Below are 20,765 nucleotides of genomic sequence, written 5' to 3'. Positions count from 1 at the left end.
AATACCCCATAATGCTATCACAATACCCCATAATGCTATTACAATACCCCATAATGCTATTATAATACCCCATAATGCTATCACAATACCCCATAATGCTATCACAATACCCCATAATGCTATCACAATACCCCATAATGCCATCACAATACCCCATAATGCTATCACAATACCCCATAATGCCATCACAATACCCCATAATGCCATCACAATACCCCATAATGCCATCACAATACCCCATAATGCTATCACAATACCCCATAATGCTATCACAATACCCCATAATGCTATCACAATACCCCATAATGCTATCACAATACCCCATAATGCTATTACAATACCCCATAATGCTATTACAATACCCCATAATGCTATCACAATACCCCATAATGCTATTACAATACCCCATAATGCTATTACAATACCCCATAATGCTATCACAATACCCCATAATGCTATCACAATACCCCATAATGCTATCACAATACCCCATAATGCTATTACAATACCCCATAATGCTATTACAATACCCCAGAATGCTATTACAATACCCCAGAATGCTATTACAATACCCCATAATGCCATCACAATACCCCATAATGCTATTACAATACCCCATAATGCTATTACAATACCCCATAATGCTATTACAATACCCCAGAATGCTATCACAATACCCCATAATGCTATTACAATACCCCATAATGCCATCACAATACCCCAGAATGCTATCACAATACCCCATAATGCTATCACAATACCCCATAATGCTATTACAATACCCCATAATGCTATCACAATACCCCATAATGCTATCACAATACCCCATAATGCTATCACAATACCCCATAATGCTATCACAATACCCCATAATGCTATTACAATACCCCATAATGCTATTACAATACCCCATAATGCTATCACAATACCCCATAATGCTATCACAATACCCCATAATGCTATTACAATACCCCATAATGCTATTACAATACCCCATAATGCCATCACAATACCCCATAATGCTATCACAATACCCCATAATGCTATCACAATACCCCATAATGCTATTACAATACCCCATAATGCCATTACAATACCCCATAATGCTATTACAATACCCCATAATGCTATTACAATACCCCATAATGCTATTACAATACCCCATAATGCTATTACAATACCCCATAATGCTATTACAATACCCCATAATGCTATTACAATACCCCATAATGCTATCACAATACCCCATAATGCTATCACAATACCCCATAATGCTATCACAATACCCCATAATGTTATCACAATACCCCATAATTCCATCACAATACCCCATAATGCTATCACAATACCCCATAATGCTATCACAATACCCCATAATGCTATCACAATACCCCATAATGCTATCACAATACCCCATAATGCTATTACAATACCCCATAATGCCATTACAATATCCCATAATGCCATCACAATACCCCATAATTCCATCACAATACCCCATAATGCTATTACAAGACCCCATAATGCTATTACAATAACCCATAATGCCATTACAATACCCCATAATGCTATCACAATACCCCATAATGCCATTACAATATCCCATAATTCCATCACAATACCCCATAATGCTATTACAATACCCCATAATGCCATTACAATATCCCATAATTCCATCACAATACCCCATAATGCCATCACAATATCCCATAATTCCATCACAATACCCCATAATGCTATTACAATACCCCATAATGCTATTACAATACCCCATAATGCTATTACAATACCCCAGAATGCTATTACAATACCCCAGAATGCTATTACAATACCCCATAATGCTATCACAATACCCCATAATGCTATCACAATACCCCATAATGCTATCACAATACCCCATAATGCTATCACAATACCCCATAATGCTATCACAATACCCCATAATGCTATCACAATACCCCATAATGCCATCACAATACCCCATAATGCCATCACAATACCCCATAATGCCATCACAATACCCCATAATGCTATCACAATACCCCATAATGCTATCACAATACCCCATAATGCTATCACAATACCCCATAATGCTATCACAATACCCCATAATGCTATCACAATACCCCATAATGCTATCACAATACCCCATAATGCTATCACAATACCCCATAATGCTATCACAATACCCCATAATGCCATTACAATACCCCATAATGCCATTACAATATCCCATAATTCCATCACAATACCCCATAATGCTATTACAAGACCCCATAATGCCATTACAAGACCCCATAATGCTATCACAATACCCCATAATGCCATTACAATATCCCATAATTCCATCACAATACCCCATAATGCTATTACAATACCCCATAATGCTATCACAATACCCCATAATGCTATCACAATACCCCATAATGCTATCACAATACCCCATAATGCTATCACAATACCCCATAATGCTATCACAATACCCCATAATGCTATCACAATACCCCATAATGCTATCACAATACCCCATAATGCTATCACAATACCCCATAATGCCATTACAATACCCCATAATGCCATTACAATATCCCATAATTCCATCACAATACCCCATAATGCTATTACAAGACCCCATAATGCCATTACAATACCCCATAATGCTATCACAATACCCCATAATGCCATTACAATATCCCATAATTCCATCACAATACCCCATAATGCTATTACAATACCCCATAATGCTATTACAATACCCCATAATGCCATTACAATATCCCATAATTCCATCACAATACCCCATAATGCCATTACAATATCCCATAATTCCATCACAATACCCCATAATGCTATCACAATACCCCATAATGCTATCACAATACCCCATAATGCTATCACAATACCCCATAATGCTATCACAATACCCCATAATGCTATCACAATACCCCATAATGCTATTACAATACCCCATAATGCTATCACAATACCCCATAATGCCATCACAATACCCCATAATGCCATCACAATACCCCATAATGCTATCACAATACCCCATAATGCCATCACAATACCCCATAATGCTATTACAATACCCCATAATGCTATCACAATACCCCATAATGCTATTACAATACCCCATAATGCTATTACAATACCCCAGAATGCTATCACAATACCCCAGAATGCTATTACAATACCCCATAATGCCATCACAATACCCCATAATGCCATCACAATACCCCATAATGCCATCACAATACCCCATAATGCCATCACAATACCCCATAATGCTATTACAATACCCCATAATGCCATTACAATATCCCATAATTCCATCACAATACCCCATAATGCTATCACAATACCCCATAATGCCAAAGCAAAAACAGGTTTAGATTTTTTGCTAATGTATTAAAACTATTCCCCAGGATAACTAGTCTTAGTAATGTAAGATCCCAGGATAACTAGTCTCAGAGTAATGTAAGATCCCAGGATAACTAGTCTCAGAGTAATGTTAGATCCCAGGATAACTAGTCTCAGAGTAATGTAAGTCTCAGATAGTTTTAACCCATTACAGTCTAAGCCCTGTCTGAGGGGGAGGTTCTTCTAAGCTATATGGAATTGTTTTAAGAAGGTTTAAACAACATGAATGGCTTCCCCTGTATTGTACTGTTTTAAGAAGGTTATACCAAGGATAATTTTGCTATTTGATTTTGAACTGTAAGACCCATGGAAGTATCAACAAAAAACATTTGTCCATACTGCTGTAACCCATAGAACACCAGTAACATGGTAACACATTGGATAACATTCACAACATGGAAAAACAGTAACCATAGTAACGCATTGGATAACATTCACAACATGGAACAACAGTAACCATAGTAACACATTGGATAACATTCACATCATGGAACAACAGTAACCATAGTAACACATTGGATAACATTCACAACATGGAACAACAGTAACCATAGTAACACATTAGATAACATTCACAACATGGAACAACAGTAACCATAGTAACACATTGGATAACATTCACAACATGGAACAACAGTAACCATAATAACACATTGGATAACATTCACAACATGGAACAACAGTAACCATAGAAACACATTGGATAACATTCACAACATGGAACAACAGTAACCATAGTAACACATTGGATAACATTCACAACAGGAACAACAGTAACCATAGTAACACATTGGATAACATTCACAACATGGAACAACAGTAACCATAGTAACACATTGGATAACATTCACAACAGGAACAACAGTAACCATAGTAACACATTGGATAACATTCACAACATGGAACAACAGTAACCATAGTAACATTGTTTCCCCCAGAACATCTAAAGGAAGTTTGTTCTGAAGTGTCTGTCTGATATCTAAGAGATGTAAAAAATTATATCTATATTTTTTACATGTCTTTAAGTCTTTAACCCCCTTTTTTGTCACTTAAATCTTTCCACATTTTGTTACATTACAGCCTTATTCTACAATGGATTAAATAAATAAAATTCCTCATCAGTCTACACACAATACCCCGTAATGACAAAGAGAAAATAGGTTTGGAGAAAAAATGTCACATTTATTAAAAATAAAAAACAGAAAAACCTTGTTTACATAAGTATTCAGACCCTTTGCTATGAGACTTGAAATTGACCTCAGGTGCATCCTGTTTCCATTGATCATTGTTGAGATGTTTCTACAACTTGATTGGAGTCCACCTGTGGTAAATTCAATTGATTGGACATGATTTGGAAAGGCACGCACCTGTCTGGCTACCACAGCGTTCTGAAGCGATACGCCATCCCATCTGGTTTGCGCTTAGTGGGACTATCATTTGTTTTTCAACAGGACAACGACCCCACACACCTCCAGGCTGTGTAAGGGTTATTTGACCAAAAAGGAGAGTGATGGAGTGCTGCATCAGATGACCTGGCCTTCACAATCACCTGACCTCAACCCAATTGAGATGGTTTGGGATGAGTTGGACCACAGAGTGAAGGAAAGCAGCCAAAAAGTGCTCAGCATATGTGGGAACTCCTTCAAGACTGTTGGAAAAGCATTCCAGGTGAAGCTGGTTGAGAGAATGCCAAGAGTGTGCAAAGCTGTCATCAAGGTGGCTATATTTTGAATTGTTCACCACTTTTTGTTGGTTACTACATGATTCCGTATGTGTTATTTCATAGTTTTGATTTCGTCACTATTATTCTACAATGTAGATCAAATGGTAAAACAAATCATTATAACCCTTGAATGAGTAGGTGTGTCCAAACTTTTGACTGGTACTGTAAATCTCATGAATGTTTTTACATTCAGTTACATGAAGTCACTTTCTTACCACTTCTTCCATAGTCAAACATGTAAGGAAAGATTTTTTTAAATCAAAAGGGATGCTGTCAAAAATGTATTGAATTCAAATGGATTTACCCAGCCTACAAAGCACTACAGCCACTCTGTGATGACCAGTTCTGATCTTTTATTGAGGGATCTAGTCTAGATTAAACCTCATAGGAAGACAGTTTTATCATGTGGAGGTTTCATTTAGGTCTCTGTTTAACGACATACTCTGTGTGTCTTTGCAAGGAGAGGAACCAGACTCTCACTCTGACAGCGGGAAGAATCCTTCAGGGGAACCAGACCCAGAGACGCCCAAACCAGCAAGACAACACCACTGCTCCCACTGTGAAAATAGTTTTTGCTGGTTAGGGAACCTAAAACTGCATGAGAGGACACACGCCGGAGAAAAGCCTTTCCAATGTTCCCAGTGTGGAAAGAGTTTTACTAAGATAGGGCACTTGAAAGCTCATGAGAGGATACACACAGGAGAAAAGCCTTTCCAATGCTCCCAGTGTAGAAAGAGTTTACTATGTTAACTAACCTGAAAAGGCATGAGAGAATACACACAGGAGAAAAGCATTTTCTGCTCCCAAAAATAGATTTTCACGAATAGCTCATGAGAGGATACAGAGGAGAAAAGCCTTTCCAATGCTTCACAGATGAAAGCAGGTTCACACTGAGCATGTGACAGACGTGACAAGAGTCTGGAGACGCCGTGGAGAACGTTCTGCTGCCTGCAACATCCTCCAGCATGACCGGTTTGGTGGTGGGTCAGTCATGGTGTGGGGTGGCATTTCTTTGGGGGCCGCACAGCCCTCCATGTGCTCGCCAGAGGTAGCCTGACTGCCATTAGGTACCGAGATGAGATCCTCAGACCCCTTGTGAGACCATATGCTGGTGCGGTTGGCCCTGGGTTCCTCCTAATACAAGACAATGCTAGACCTCATGTGGCTGGAGTGTGTCAGCAGTTCCTGCAAGAGGAAGGCATTGATGCTATGGACTGGCCCGCCCGTTCCCCAGACCTGAATCCAATTGAGCACATCTGGGACATCATGTCTCGCTCCATACACCAACGCCACGTTGCACCACAGACTGTCCAGGAGTTGGAGGATGCTTTAGTCCAGGTCTGGGAGGAGATGCCTCAGGAGACCATCCGCCACCTCATCAGGAGCATGCCCAGGCGTTGTAGGGAGGTCATACAGGCCACACACACTACTGAGCCTCATCTTGACTTGTTTTAAGGACATTACATCAAAGTTGGATCAGCCTGTAGTGTGGTTTTCCACTTTAATTTTGAGTGTGACTCCAAATCCAGACCTCCATGGATTGCTAAATTTGATTTCCATTGATTATTTTTGTGTGATTTTGTTGTCAGCACATTCAACTATGTAAAGAAAAAAGTATTTAATAAGAATATTTCATTCAGATCTAGGATTTGTTATTTTAGTGTTCCCTTTATTTTTTTGAGCAGTGTATATACATATATATAGTCTGTTCAACCTCTCTTTCGTGTCGTCCGAGATTCCTAAAGATTGTAAAGCTGCCGTGGTCATCCCCCTCTCCAAAGGGTGTGACACTAGACCCAAACTGTTACAGACCTATATCTAGCCTACCCTGCCTTTCTAAGGTCTTCGAAAGCCAAGTTAACAAACAGATTACCGACCATTTCGAATCCCACCGTACCTTCTCCGCTATGCAATCTGGTTTCAGAGCTGGTCATGGGTGCACGTCAGCCACGCTCAAGGTACTAAACGATATCAGAACCGCCATCGATAAAAGACAGTACTGTGCAGCCGTCTTCATCGACCTGGCCAAGGCTTTTGACTCTGTCAATCACCATATTCTTATCAGCAGACTCAACAGCCGATAAGAACAACCTATCAATCAACAACCGATCGCTGCCCACACCCGCCCGACTAGCATCACTACTCTGCACGGTTCTTTCTTAGAATATGTGGACAACTATAAATATCTAGGTGTCTGGCTAGACTGTAAACTCTCCTTCCAGACTAATAATAAGCATTTCCAATCCAAAATTAAATCTAGAATTAGCTTCCTATTTCGCAACAAAGCCTCCTTCACTCACACTGCCAAACATACCCTCGTAAAACTGACTATCCTACCGATCCTTGACTTCGGCGATTTCATTTTCAAAATAGCCTCCAACACTCTACACAGCAAACTGGATGCAGTCTATCACAGTGCCATCCGTTTTGTCACCAAAGCCCCATATACCACTGCTCTCGTCGGCTGGCCCTCGCTACATATTCGTCGCCAAACCCACTGTCTCCAGGTCATCTATAAGTCTTTGCTAGGCCGCCTTAACTCAGAATACTGGTCACCATAGCAACACCCACCCATAGAACGCGCTCCAGGAAGTATATCTCACTGGTCATCCACAAAGCCAACACCTACTTGGCCGCCTTTCCTTCCAGTTCTCTGCTGCCAATAACTGGAACGAATTGCAAAAATCGCTGAAGTAGGAGACATATCTCCCTCACTAACTTTAAGCATCAGCTATCTGAGCAGCTTACCGATCGCTGCAGCTGTACACAGCCCATCTGTAAATAGCTCATACAACTGCCTACCTCATCCCCATGTTTTATTAACTTTTTTTGCTCTTTTGCACACCAGTATTTCTACTTGCACATCATCATCTGCACATCTATCACTCCAGTGTTAATTTGTAATTACTTCGCTACTAAGGCCTATTTATTGCCTTACCTCCTTACTCCATTTGCACACACTGTATATAGACTTTCTATTGTGTTATTGACTCTACGTTTGTTTATCCCAAGTGTATGTAACTCTGTTGTTTTTTTGTCGCACTGCTTTGCTTTATCTTGGCCAGGTCGCAGTTGTAAATGAGAACTTGTTCTCGACTGGCCTACCTGGTTAAATAAAGGTGAAATACAAAGAAATCTTAACTTTATTAGCAACACCCAAATGTATACTGTCATTAACGCGGTTCTTCAATAATTACACATAATTCTTAATACTGTAGCAAACATTTATATTAAGCAGGACATTCAAACGAGCCTTACAATTATAATCCAAAGTAGTGTGAAATGTACTCATAATCAACCTGGAAATAGAGGTTACTCCCCTGAGTTTTCCCCCATTCACATTCAGAATACATTGTGAAAAACTAAAAGCTTTGCTCACCATTTTTGCTCCAGGCAGATATACTACATCCATTACTATCGGTTTCCTCATTAGCGGGGAGGTGTTTCTGCAATCAAATTGTGTGCGCATCGCCCTTGTGCCGCAATTTTATTAAACACAGAAAGGGGCCTATATTGGAGACCAAAAGTCGTCTGGCACACTGCTTAGAGTTTCAACAACATGAATAACTTATTTCTAGTCTACAATCATTGATGTTACTACTAAAATATGACTATTCTTGCTCATTTTAAGACAATTGTCAAATAATTTTAACATTCATTACAGACGTCAATTGTTGTACAACATCATGGCTACGCTGTTGGCATCACCTTTTACAGTGGATTTCCACTGTTGTGGGCCTTTAATCATCTGACTTTGTTGTTCACACAGGAGAGATACGGGACTATCGTGGATCCTCTGGGGAGCCTCAACAACCTCATGATGCTGACGAGGCAGAGAAGAGTCTCTCCAGATCAGAACGCCTCAATAAACACCAGCAGAGATCCACAGGGAAGAGAACTCACTGCTGCTCTGACTGTGGGAAGAGATTCACCTCATCAGGCATTACAATTCATCAAAGGATCCACACAGGAGAGAAATCTAATAGCTGTGATCAATGTGGGAAGAGTTTTGGTCGATCTTGCCATCTGACTCAACACCAGAGAATACACACAGGAGAGAAATCTTATAGCTGTGGTCAATGTGGGAAGAGTTTTGGTCAATCTTGCAATCTGACAGTGCACCAGAGAACACACACAGGAGAGAAACCTTATAGCTGTGATCAATGTGGGAAGAGTTTTACTACATCTGGCTATCTGACAGTGCACCAGAGAACACACACAGGAGAGAAACCTTTTAGCTGTGATCAATGTGGGATGAGTTTTACTACATCAAGCTCTCTGACTATACACCAGAGAACACACACAGGAGAGAAATCTTATAGCTGTGGTCAATGTGGGAAGAGTTTTGTTAGATCTGACCAGCTCACAGTACACCAGAGAATACATTTACATTTTACATTTAAGTCATTTAGCAGACGCTCTTATCCAGAGCGACTTACAAATTGGTGCATTCACCTTATGATATCCAGTGGAACAACCACTTTACAATAGTGCATCTAACTCTTTTAAGGGGGGGGGGGGGGGTTAGAAGGATTACTTTCTCCTATCCTAGGTATTCCTTAAAGAGGTGGGGTTTCAGGTGTCTCCGGAAGGTGGTGATTGACTCCGCTGACCTGGCGTCGTGAGGGAGTTTGTTCCACCATTGGGGTGCCAGAGCAGCGAACAGTTTTGACTGGGCTGAGCGGGAACTGTACTTCCTCAGAGGTAGGGAGGCGAGCAGGCCAGAGGTGGATGAACGCAGTGCCCTTGTTTGGGTGTAGGGCCTGATCAGAGCCTGAAGGTACGGACCTATATCTATGTGGGCACTGTGAATGACAATGTCAGAATGTCAGATATAAGGTTTCTCTCCTGTGTGTTCTCTCTGGTGCACTGTCAGATGGCTAGATGTAGTAAAACTCTTCCCACATTGATTACAGCTATAAGGTTTCTCTCCTGTGTGTGTTCTCTGGTGCACTGTCAGATAGCCAGATGTATTAAAACTCTTCCCACATTGATCACAGCCACAAGGTTTCTCTCCAGTGTGTATTCTCTGGTGTTTAGTCAGATAGCTAGATGCAGTAAAACTCTTCCCACATTGATCACAGCCATAAGGTTTATCTCCTGTGTGTATTCTCTGGTGTCTAGTTAGATAGCTAGATGCAGTAAAACTCTTCCCACATTCACAGCCATAAGTTTTATCTCCTGTGTGTATTCTCTGGTGTCTAGTTAGATAGCTAGATGAAGTAAAACTTTCCCCACATTGATCACACCTATAAGGTTTATCTCCTGTGTGAGTTCTCCGGTGTCCTGTCAGGCTGCTTAGCTGAGTAAAACTCTTCCCACATTGATCACAGCCATACGGTTTCTCTCCTGTGTGTGTTCTCTGGTGTATAGTTAGATGGCTAGATGTAGTCAAACTCTTCCCACATTGATCACAGCTATAAGGCTTCTCTCCTGTGTGTACTCGCTGGTGTATTATAAGTTCTGATGAAGATTTGCAACGTTTCCCACAGTGAGAGCAGCAATGATATTTCTTCCCTGTGGATCTCTGCTGGTGTTTCTTGAGTTCTGATGTGGAGAGACTCTTCTCTGCCTCATCAGCATCATGATGTTGTTGAGACTCCCCAGAGGATCCACGATAGTCACGTCTCTCTCCTGTGTGAATGACAATGTCAGACAGAAGGTTAAAGGCCCACAACAGCAGAAATCCACTGTTAATTTGAGGTAAAAGGTGATACCCATGAAGTTGTACAACAATTGACGCCTGTTAAATTATTTGACAATTGTCTTGTTTTCTCGTTTTCACAGTAGTAACATCAATGATTGTAGGCTAGAAATAAGTTATTCATGCTGTTGAAACTCTAAGCAGTGTGCCAGATTACTTTTGGTATCCAATATAGGCCCCTTTCTGTGTTTGTAAAATTGCGGCAGGAGGGCGATGCAACACAATTTGGTTGCAGAAACTCCTCCCTGCTAATGAGGAAACCGATAGTTATGGATGTAGTATATCTGGTAATGAGGAAACCGATAGTTATGGATGTAGTATATCTGGTAATGAGGAAACCACTAGTTATGGATTTAGTATATCTGCTAATGAGGAAACCACTAGTTATGGATGTAGTATATCTGCTAATGAGGAAACCGCTAGTTATGGATGTAGTATATCTGGTAATGAGGAAACCACTAGTTATGGATGTAGTATATATGGTAATGAGGAAACCACTAGTTATGGATGTAGTATATATGGTAATGAGGAAACCACTAGTTATGGATGGAGTATATCTGCTAATGAGGAAACCACTAGTTATGGATGTAGTATATATGGTAATGAGGAAACCACTAGTTATGGATGTAGTATATCTGCTAATGAGGAAACCACTAGTTATGGATGTAGTATATCTGCTAATGAGGAAAACGATAGTTATGGATGTAGTATATCTGCATAGAGCAAAAATGGTGAGCCAAGATTTTAGTTTTTCCACAATGTATTCTGAATATTATAGCGCAAGATCAGGAGTGCTACTGAAGGAAACTCACATTAAGCTCTGTGTCTATTCACTAATTCACCACCATGGGGGAAAACTCAGGGGAGTTCTCATAGGCTGACAGCAACAATAGCCTCCATTTCCAGGTTGCTTATGAGTGCATTTCACACTACTTTGGATTATAACTGTAAGGCTCGTTTGAATGTCCTGATTGATATAATGTTTGTGTTATTGTCTAAAATGTACTACTTTATATTTAAAAACGACTTCAACCAGTAAAATGCTCTTTGGCTCCATCAGCCTGACAATGAGGGTTTGTACACTGTGTTGAACAATTTGGCCCATAACTTCACCTAACAACAACATAGACCAACTATAGGACCCATAACTTCACCTAACAACAACACCGACCTAGGACTATAAATCATTTAATATTTCAGGTGAAACATGGAAACTAAAATGTCTGTCATGACATTTCATAACCTGATCACCAGATAATTTTGTGAATAATCCCACTAGGCTACTCTGTAATGTGTTGTCATTCTAAATGTCCTGAATAAAGGAAAATAGCTCTGTGTGTTGTACAATAGCCGATCCATCAAGGAACAGTTCTCTACACATTATGAGCTAAGTATCTCCATTTCCAAACAGACTAACGAGACCCTACAGTAAATCAAGCAGACAATAACATTATAAACATCAATTTGTTAGGGACGTTGGATCCAACGTGGAGCACGGCATTACTGTCTTTACCAGAGTAATGAATGAAGAAGCACTCTGGTTGTTTTTGCATGTCGTGATGTTTGTCATTTGACTGTCATTCAGAAAATGATTTCCTGGATCACTTGATGATAGTTGAACATGTGACTATAACAAAACAGCTACAGTATTAAGTATTATGTGTAATTATTGAAAAACCACGTTAATGACAGTATCCATTTGGGTGTTGTCAATAAAGTTAAGGGGACTTTCGGTTAGAACCATTGGATTTAGCAAACTCTGAAATGATTGAAAACTGTTTTCCCAGCGTAACATAAGGAGACACTAAATGTGACGTAGTTAGAGAGCATTTCAGAGATCTGAATACAAAAAACTGTCCCACTGCAAGATCCAGTATTTAAGTTGAAGTTCATCATATGACAATCGTAACGTTATGACTATAACTACTGTTCCCTGAAGGAGGGAAACTAGGTACAACATACTATTAAATCCACATGTTATGACTATAACTACTGTTCCCTGAAGGAGGGAAACTAGGTACAACATACTATTGAATCCACGCCTTCCTGGAATCCCTGTCTTCCACAGGTGATGAGCGTGAGGCTTGGATTTATTCCTTCAATTTAATACCGCTCTTCACCGACCCAGGAAGGGGTGGGGCCAATCAGGTGTTGTACCTCGTTTCCCTCCTTGAGGAAACAGTAATTATAGTCAAAGTTACACTTCCTTACAGTCGGTCAACTTCGGTACAACATACTATGGAGAAATAGATTAATTCCCCATGCCGACCCAAACGGATACTAAATGAAACGACCCATGGCAGATCACCCAGACCTTACCCCGCAAGATGCGTCAGTTTATTCATTCTTTCGTTTGAAACACTCCTGTCAATGTTGAGTAAGGACGCACACCTGATTACCCATATAGAAGTAGGATTAGTCTACCTGGTTACACATATAGAAGTAGGACTAGTCTACCTGACTACACATATAGAAGTAGGACTAGTCTACCTGATTACACATACAGAAGTAGGACTAGTCTACCTGACTACACATACAGAAGTAGGACTAGTCTACCTGACTACACATACAGAAGTAGGACTAGTCTACCTGACTACACATACAGAAGTAGGACTAGTCTACCTGGTTACACATATAGAGGTAGGACTAGTCTACCTGGTTACACATACAGAAGTAGGACTAGTCTACCTGGTTACACATACAGAAGTAGGACTAGTCTACCTGGTTACACATACAGAAGTAGGACTAGTCTACCTGGTTACACATATAGCAGGAGGACTAGTCTACCTGGTTACACATATAGAAGTAGGACTAGTCTTCCTTCCCTGAGCGCAAATTAAGGCCTATAAATGTGCGCATTTGGGGATGTCTGATAGTATTTCAGATTGTCTTAACGCACCACCACTAATGAGTTGTGGAGCTTCTCAAAAAAAAAATGATTCAGCTTCTCCAACTAATTTTTATTAGAATCCATTACGAATGACAATAGTTGCTCAAAGTATTTGTAAATTATTTCCAGCTCTCGCCCTTTCGATAACCACTCAGCATTAAAGGGTAAAATGAAATGCTCTGATCCAGTGGAAATGTTATAAAATACCTGATTACTTCTTATCCTTTGCACAAATAGACGACAGATGTGTCTGTCCAGAACTCACTGGCCCGGGAAACTGAGTGCCCAGAATATTTTATACAATGTTGCAAGTTTTGGAGGACCCAGTTGATAGTTGATAGAATGTTTCAAGTTCGTTGTTGACAGGCCATGTACAGCCAATGTGATTTATAGGATATTTATTTTTAAAATCGGGATATTTTCTACCTGCAGGCTGCAAATGTTTTTTGTTTGTTGGTTTCATGTAGGCTATTTTTACATAGTTGGCAATGGCAATAAAAGTTACTTTTAGATTTGTATAATTTTCATTTAGATAGAATGTAGATTAATCACAGATAATGATGTTGAGATAAAGACTATTATAATAATTATTACTATTATAAATTAAATGAAACTGTTCCAGTAAAATGTGATTAATGAAAATCCTAACTGGCACCAGATCAGTAGAAATGGTCAGATAAATTGGCACTCCAAATGGAAAAGGTTGCTGACTGCTGGTGTAGCCTATTACCAGAAACTATAGGAGCATAACGACTGCTGGTGTAGTCTATTACCAGAAACTATAGGAGCATAACGACTGCTGGTGTAGCCTATTACCAGAAAATATAGGAGCATAACATCAGAATTTACGAAGGCAAGCAGCAGCGGGAGGAGTAGGCTAAGGAAGAGGTTTTTCTGATGGTTATCTTGTTTCAGAGGGGTGTCATCAATAGCCCATAATGACAAAGTGAAAACAGGTAAAAAACAGAAATAACTTATTTACATAAGTATTCAGACCCTTTGCTATGAGACTCAAAATTGCTTTCAGGTGCATCTTGTTTCCATTAATCATCCTTGAGATGTATCTACAACTTGTTCAGAGTCCACCTGTGGTAAATTAAATTGATTGGATATGATTTGAAAGGCACACACCTGTCTATATAAGGTCCCACAGTTGACAGTGCATGTCAGAGAAAAAACCAAGCAATGAGGTCGAAGGAATTGTCCGTAGAGCTCCAAGACAGGATTATGTCGAGGGACAGATCTGGGGAAGGGTACCAAAAAAATTCTGCAGCATTGAAGGTCCCCAAGAACACAGTGACCTCCATCATTTTTAAATGGAATACGCTTCCTAGAGCTCGTCACCTGGCCAAACTGAGCGATTGGGGGAGAAGGGCCTTGGTCAGGGAGGTGACCAAAAACCTGATGGTCACTCTGACAGAGCTCCAGAGTTCCTCTGTGGAGATGGGAGAACTTTTCAGAAGGACAACCATCTCTGCAGCACTCCAACAATCAGGCCTTTATGGTAGAGTGGCCAGACGGAAGCCACTCCTCAGTAAAATACACATGACAGCCTGCTTGGAGTTTGCCAAAAGGAACCCAAAGGATGGATGGAATGGAAAAGGTCGCCGACTGCTGGTGTAGCTTATTACCAGAAACTATAGGAGCATAACATCAGAATTTACGAAGGCCAGCAGCAGCGGGAGGAGGAAGAGTTTTTTTCTGATGGTTAGGCTATCTTGATCTCTGGCTCCCGAGTCATTTGTGTGTCTTAATTATTTAATCAAACAGCGTGCTTAAAGCATCAGACCAGTTCAGTACATATAGTTGATTTAATTAAAACACATGGGGTGTGTCTATATATGGAAAAATACACATATAACATTTCAACCAATCGGTTGGTAGAAAGAAAAGAAGACTCTTGGTTGACCCAAGATTTTTTTAGTTGGGGCCCTAGTGCATTCATTAAGTTCAGACCGCTTCCCTTTTTACACATTTTGTTATGTTACTTATTCTAAATTAGATTTTTTTTAAAGAATTAAATGAAAATGTTAAATGTTTTAGAAATGCTTGAGACTCAAATAAATCGATTAATCATGTTGAGGATATACAGTGTTTGTTTACACATTTGATAAACATAGGAGTAAAAAAAGCTTATATTTTGGGTTCTGATGGGGTACGACAGTTGAACTAAGCTCATGAGGCATTTATAAGTGAATTCTTCAAGAAACAATGGGTACATATCATTAATGTATAAGTCCCAAAATGGATGTAACAACTACTGATTGCCCCTTTAAGACTACATATTGGGCTAATCTAATAGGAGATATTGAGGACTACAGTATTTCAGGCCATGTTATTGGATGCATTTGATCAATTGTTAACGTTTTGTTGATGGTCCACTCTTGATGTTCTACACGTTACAGTGTAGCTTCAGCCATTCCTACAGAACAACATTAAAGTGTAGAACCCCTTTACTGCATATTGGTTCAACGACTGCAGAGACGGTACTTACTGGGGTTAAACAGATCTCCAACCTCCTCTTCTTCCTCCAATGTGACAGTCATCTCCCCCTCCTCCTCTTTCACACCAAAAACTGCATCCTCCTCTTTCTCTTCCTCCTCTTCTTTTACTGTAACATCCTCCTCCTCTTTCACATCCTCCTCCTCTTTCACTCTGAACGCGTCTTCCTCTTCTTTCACTGAAACGTCTTTCTCTTCTTCTTTCACTGTAACAGCCTCACCTTCTACTTCTTGTTTTACTGTGACATCCTCTTCTTCCTTCTCCTCTTTCACGACAATGTTCAGCCCCAGAGCTTCTTTCTCCGTCCAGCAGATCACCTCTTCTTCAACGAGAGGGGAGAAGTTTAGGGAGCTCATGGTCGGAGATGTTAGCTAGCTAGCTATCATTAGCGACTAGGCTAGTGCTAACTTAACCAGCCAACTACTATAGCTGACTAATACAAAATAACGTAATATTCAATTAAATAGGTTAACAAGTAGATACGACCTAAGTGTGTCTAAAACACAGTAGGTAATATACACCGAAAGCGTATAAATAGCTTGAATCTTTCGGCTATGTTGGCTAGCAAGCTACCGAGGTGGTTGACGAGCTGTTTATGAAGAACCGTCCACTAGATTATACGTCACGCTGGCAGCGTCGCCTGAAAGACGCACATCGCTGACTGGAGGGGAAACGCAGTTGAGAGAAATATTTTATTTTCAGACAAAGATTATTGTAAATGGATTTAATTAAATAATACTATTATATTGAGACATACAAAGACAGGAATGTGTTGATTGATTAGTGCGGATAAAAAATGTTTACTACAGCACATTTAAGGCAGTTTCATTAAGTTATACTACATCTAAATTAGCAGCTAGCTACTGTAGGTCTATGTAAATGTATATAATGAACAGACTAGGTCTATACTGCTCCTACATGGTGTAACAATACATCATGTAGATGTATATAATGAACAGACTAGGTCCATACTGCTCCTACATGGTGTAACAATACATCATGTAGATGTATATAATGAACAGACTAGGTCTATACTGCTCCTACATGGTGTAACAATACATCATGTAGATGTATATAATGAACAGTCTAGGTCTATACTGCTGCTACATTTTTGTATTATTATGTGTTATTTATTTCCCCTTTATTTAACCAGGTCGGCCAGTTGAGAACAAGTTCTCATTTACAACTGCGACCTGGCCAAGATAAAACAAAGCAGTTCGACACATACAACAACACAGAGTTACACATGGAGTAAAACAAACATACAGTCAATAATACAGTAGAAAAATAAGTCTATATACAATGTGAGCAAGTGAGGTGAGATAAGGGAGGTGAAGGCAAAAAAAAGGCCATGGTGGCGAAGTAAATACAATATAGCAAGTAAAACACTGGAATGGTAGATTTGCAGTGGAAGAATGTGCAAAGTAGAAATAGAAATAAAGGGGTGCAAAGGAGCTAAATAAATACAGTAGGGAAAGAGGTAGTTGTTTGGGCTAAATTATAGATGGGCTATGTTCAGGTGCAGTAATCTGTGAGCTGCTCTGACAGCTGGTGCTTAAAGCTAGTGAGGGAGATAAGTGTTTCCAGTTTCAGAGATTTTTGTAGCTCGTTCGTATTAATGCAGATATTATGGACATTTTATTTAAAACATGTAATTAAACTATAATTGTAGCTCCTTTAATTTAGACCCAAAATGTATTTGCTATGTGTGTCAGGACCCGGTGCGAGAAACAGTCACTAATAATCGTCAGAACCCAGAAGATGAGGCAGACACAGCAGTACTAGAGATGGTGGTTTAATTAAAGAACAAAATCTTCAGGCAAGCAAACTAAATCCACAATGTCCAAAAATAAAGCCAAGAGGCACAAAATGGAAATCCTCCAAAATACAAAAGAAACTCCACAAAGTGGTAAAAAACAGCAGGGAAAAACAAACCTCAAAAGACTACTCAAATAATACACAAGAACTAAACCAGAGAACCTCTGGAAAATCCAACAAGAGAAATATCTATATAAAACAAGGCTTGGGCTGGGGCTGGGTGCTAACTTACAAACACTGAGCAAGGAACTGAGGAACACACAGGGTTTAAATACTAACAATGGAATGACCTACAGGTGCAAACAATAATAAGAGCAAGAAAAACAAAAGGTACAAAAAAGGTGCAATGGGGACATCTAGTGACCAAAACCCGAACAGTCTTGGCCAAAACCTGACAATGTGTGCTATTGCCCGGCTATTAAAAGGAACAGGCGACTATTTGAGACTCAGCCTCAGAAATGTTTGGTCACATGGAATCAAGTGGTCACTAGTTGTCTACTGTGCCAAAGAGATTGATAGTTGGGAGTGTTGGGAGTGTTGGGTGTGTTGATATGACGGTAATAATGTCAAAATTCCACTTTTATTAACAACCATCAGAATTGGTTAAAAAAAGGTTATGCCCGAGTGGTGCAGCAGTCTAAGGTACTAGATCACAGTGTTAGAGGTGTCACTATAGACCCGAGTGGTGCAGCAGTCTAAGGTACTAGATCACAGTGTTAGAGGTGTCACTATAGACCCGAGTGGTGCAGCGGTCTAAGGTACTAGATCACAGTGTTAGAGGTGTCACTATAGACCCGAGTGGTGCAGCAGTCTAAGGTACTAGATCACGGTGTTAGAGGTGTCACTATAGACCCGAGTGGTGCAGCAGTCTAAGGTACTAGATCACAGTGTTAGAGGTGTCACTATAGACCAGAGTGGTGCAGCAGTCTAAGGTACTGTATCACAGTGTTAGAGGCATCACTATAGACCCTAGTGGTGCAGCAGTCTAAGGTACTAGATCACAGTGTTAGAGGTGTCACTATAGACCCGAGTGGTGCAGCGGTCTAAGGTACTAGATCACAGTGTTAGAGGTGTCACTATAGACCAGAGTGGTGCAGCAGTCTAAGGTACTGTATCACAGTGTTAGAGGTGTCACTATAGACCCGAGTGGTGCAGCGGTCTAAGGTACTAGATCACAGTGTTAGAGGTGTCACTATAGACCCGAGTGGTGCAGCGATCTCAGGTACTGCATGGCAGTGCTAGAGGCGTCACTAGAGGCGTCACCCGGGTTCGATCCCGGGCTGTACCACAACCTGCCGTGATCGGGAGTTCCATAGGGCGGCACACAATTGGCCAAGCGTCGCCCGGTGTTTCCTCCTACACATCGGTGCAGCTTGCTTCCGGGTTAAGCGGGCGGGTGTTAAGAAGCGCGGTTTGACGGGTCATGTTTCAGAGGACGCATGACTCGACCTTCGCCTCCTGAGCCCATTGGGGAGTTGCAGCGATGAGACAAGATCGAAATTGGGGAGAAAAAACGGGAGTAAAATGATAAAAAATGTTTAGAAAATGACAACAAACAAAGGTTGCATCCCAACGTGGCAATAAACAGTAGGCAAAGTGACCATGTCAAGACAAAATGAACTCAAACGTTTTACCATTTTACCCACCATTTGCAACAACGTCACTGAGCACCATCACTGTCTTTCCTTCGTGGATCTCCTGCATGTTTACATATCTGGCATTACTCATCTCATATGTATATACTGTATTCTATCCTATTCTACTGTATCTTAGTCTATGTATTACTCATCTCATATGTATATACTGTATTCTATCCTATTCTACTGTATCTTAGTCTATGTATTACTCATCTCATATGTATATACTGTATTCTATTCATTAACAAATACTAAGAGGGACCAAGAGTCTTTTGATTGGTCAGTCATTGGGTTCATTTGTTGAAATCAAATCAAGCTTTATTTATACAGCACATTTCAGACATGGATGCAACACAATGGCTTCACAAGAAAAAACAAATAAAAAAATGAAATATTTAGTACACAACAGAAGACTAACAACTGAAAGACTAATGAGCAGCCTAAGGAAATGCCATTGATTAAAATATTAATTGGATGCAATGCAAAATTCAAGGTATTTTTTTTTTAGGAGGGGCTCATCTCTCCCTGGTACCATATAGAACAGAAACAGTAACTCATGCCCTGGAATGTGGTCTCTTTAGGTTTAATCACCCAAAAGACATTGTAAATCTCCTGTCAGTGTTTTCTCCCAGAGGCCCATCCTCAGTAGAACGCACAGACACAATAGTTCTAAGAACCCTCTATTCTGTTGCATAAAACAACCATTTGATCCAATAAAAGTATTATAACATAATGTTGCAGTTTTGCTCTCAGTGACCACTGAAAATTGACTAGTAACAACAACTGGGACATAAAAGTCACCCACCATGAGACCCACTAAATCTGCCCAAGAAGAGGCAAACAAAAGAACTGGTGTTACACATACTGACTAACGAGGTGTCACCAATCAGTGCGCCCTACGTGCTAACGAGCTATACGTGCTAACGAGCTATACGTGCTAAAGTCCAACCTCAAAACATAAATGGAAAAACTAAAGCCTGTAACACCTTCCCCCTCAAGACAACAAATAAAACCTATAATTTTTGTTGGACAAGTTTGCTCACCACCAACAGAAAACAACTTCCATTT

At 40.1% G+C, this 20,765-nt stretch overlaps 6 protein-coding genes across 6 annotated transcripts in view; 2 read left to right on the top strand and 4 right to left on the bottom strand.

Annotated features, from left to right (window-relative positions):
• The window catches only part of LOC139548897 (zinc finger protein 180-like), a 324,124-nt gene extending 317,221 nt beyond the window's left edge, over nt 1-6,903 (top strand). Inside the window, exon 2 of the mRNA XM_071358853.1 lies at nt 5,607-6,903. Within this exon, the coding sequence (XP_071214954.1) occupies nt 5,607-5,896 (290 nt within the window). The 3' untranslated portion in view covers nt 5,897-6,903. The remainder of the gene's footprint in view (nt 1-5,606) is intronic.
• The window catches only part of LOC139548984 (zinc finger protein 180-like), a 347,214-nt gene that overhangs the window by 45,071 nt on the left and 281,378 nt on the right, over nt 1-20,765 (top strand). The gene's annotated exons all lie outside the window — the stretch shown is intronic.
• Nucleotides 1-20,765, bottom strand: part of LOC139548391 (zinc finger protein ZFP2-like) — a 315,038-nt gene that overhangs the window by 269,398 nt on the left and 24,875 nt on the right. The window lies entirely within an intron of this gene.
• Nucleotides 1-20,765, bottom strand: part of LOC139548509 (zinc finger protein 180-like) — a 284,664-nt gene that overhangs the window by 254,590 nt on the left and 9,309 nt on the right. The window lies entirely within an intron of this gene.
• Nucleotides 9,429-13,195, bottom strand: LOC139552286 (zinc finger protein ZFP2-like). Its single transcript, XM_071363868.1, has 2 exons — nt 13,170-13,195; nt 9,429-10,836 (listed from the first exon to the last, which is right to left on the bottom strand). The coding sequence occupies exons 1-2, from the start codon at nt 13,193-13,195 to the stop codon at nt 9,975-9,977; spliced, it is 888 nt and encodes a 295-aa protein (XP_071219969.1). The 3' UTR covers nt 9,429-9,974.
• On the bottom strand, nt 15,819-16,892 carry LOC139550250 (chemotaxis regulatory protein ChePep-like). Its single transcript, XM_071361008.1, has one exon. It carries the CDS (start codon nt 16,596-16,598, stop codon nt 16,209-16,211), a length of 390 nt encoding a protein of 129 aa, XP_071217109.1. The 5' UTR covers nt 16,599-16,892; the 3' UTR covers nt 15,819-16,208.

This window comes from Salvelinus alpinus, chromosome 2 (assembly GCF_045679555.1).
Source record: "Salvelinus alpinus chromosome 2, SLU_Salpinus.1, whole genome shotgun sequence".
In the NCBI taxonomy this organism is placed as follows: Eukaryota; Metazoa; Chordata; class Actinopteri; order Salmoniformes; family Salmonidae; genus Salvelinus; species Salvelinus alpinus.
This window is presented reverse-complemented; position numbering and strand designations above follow the sequence as displayed.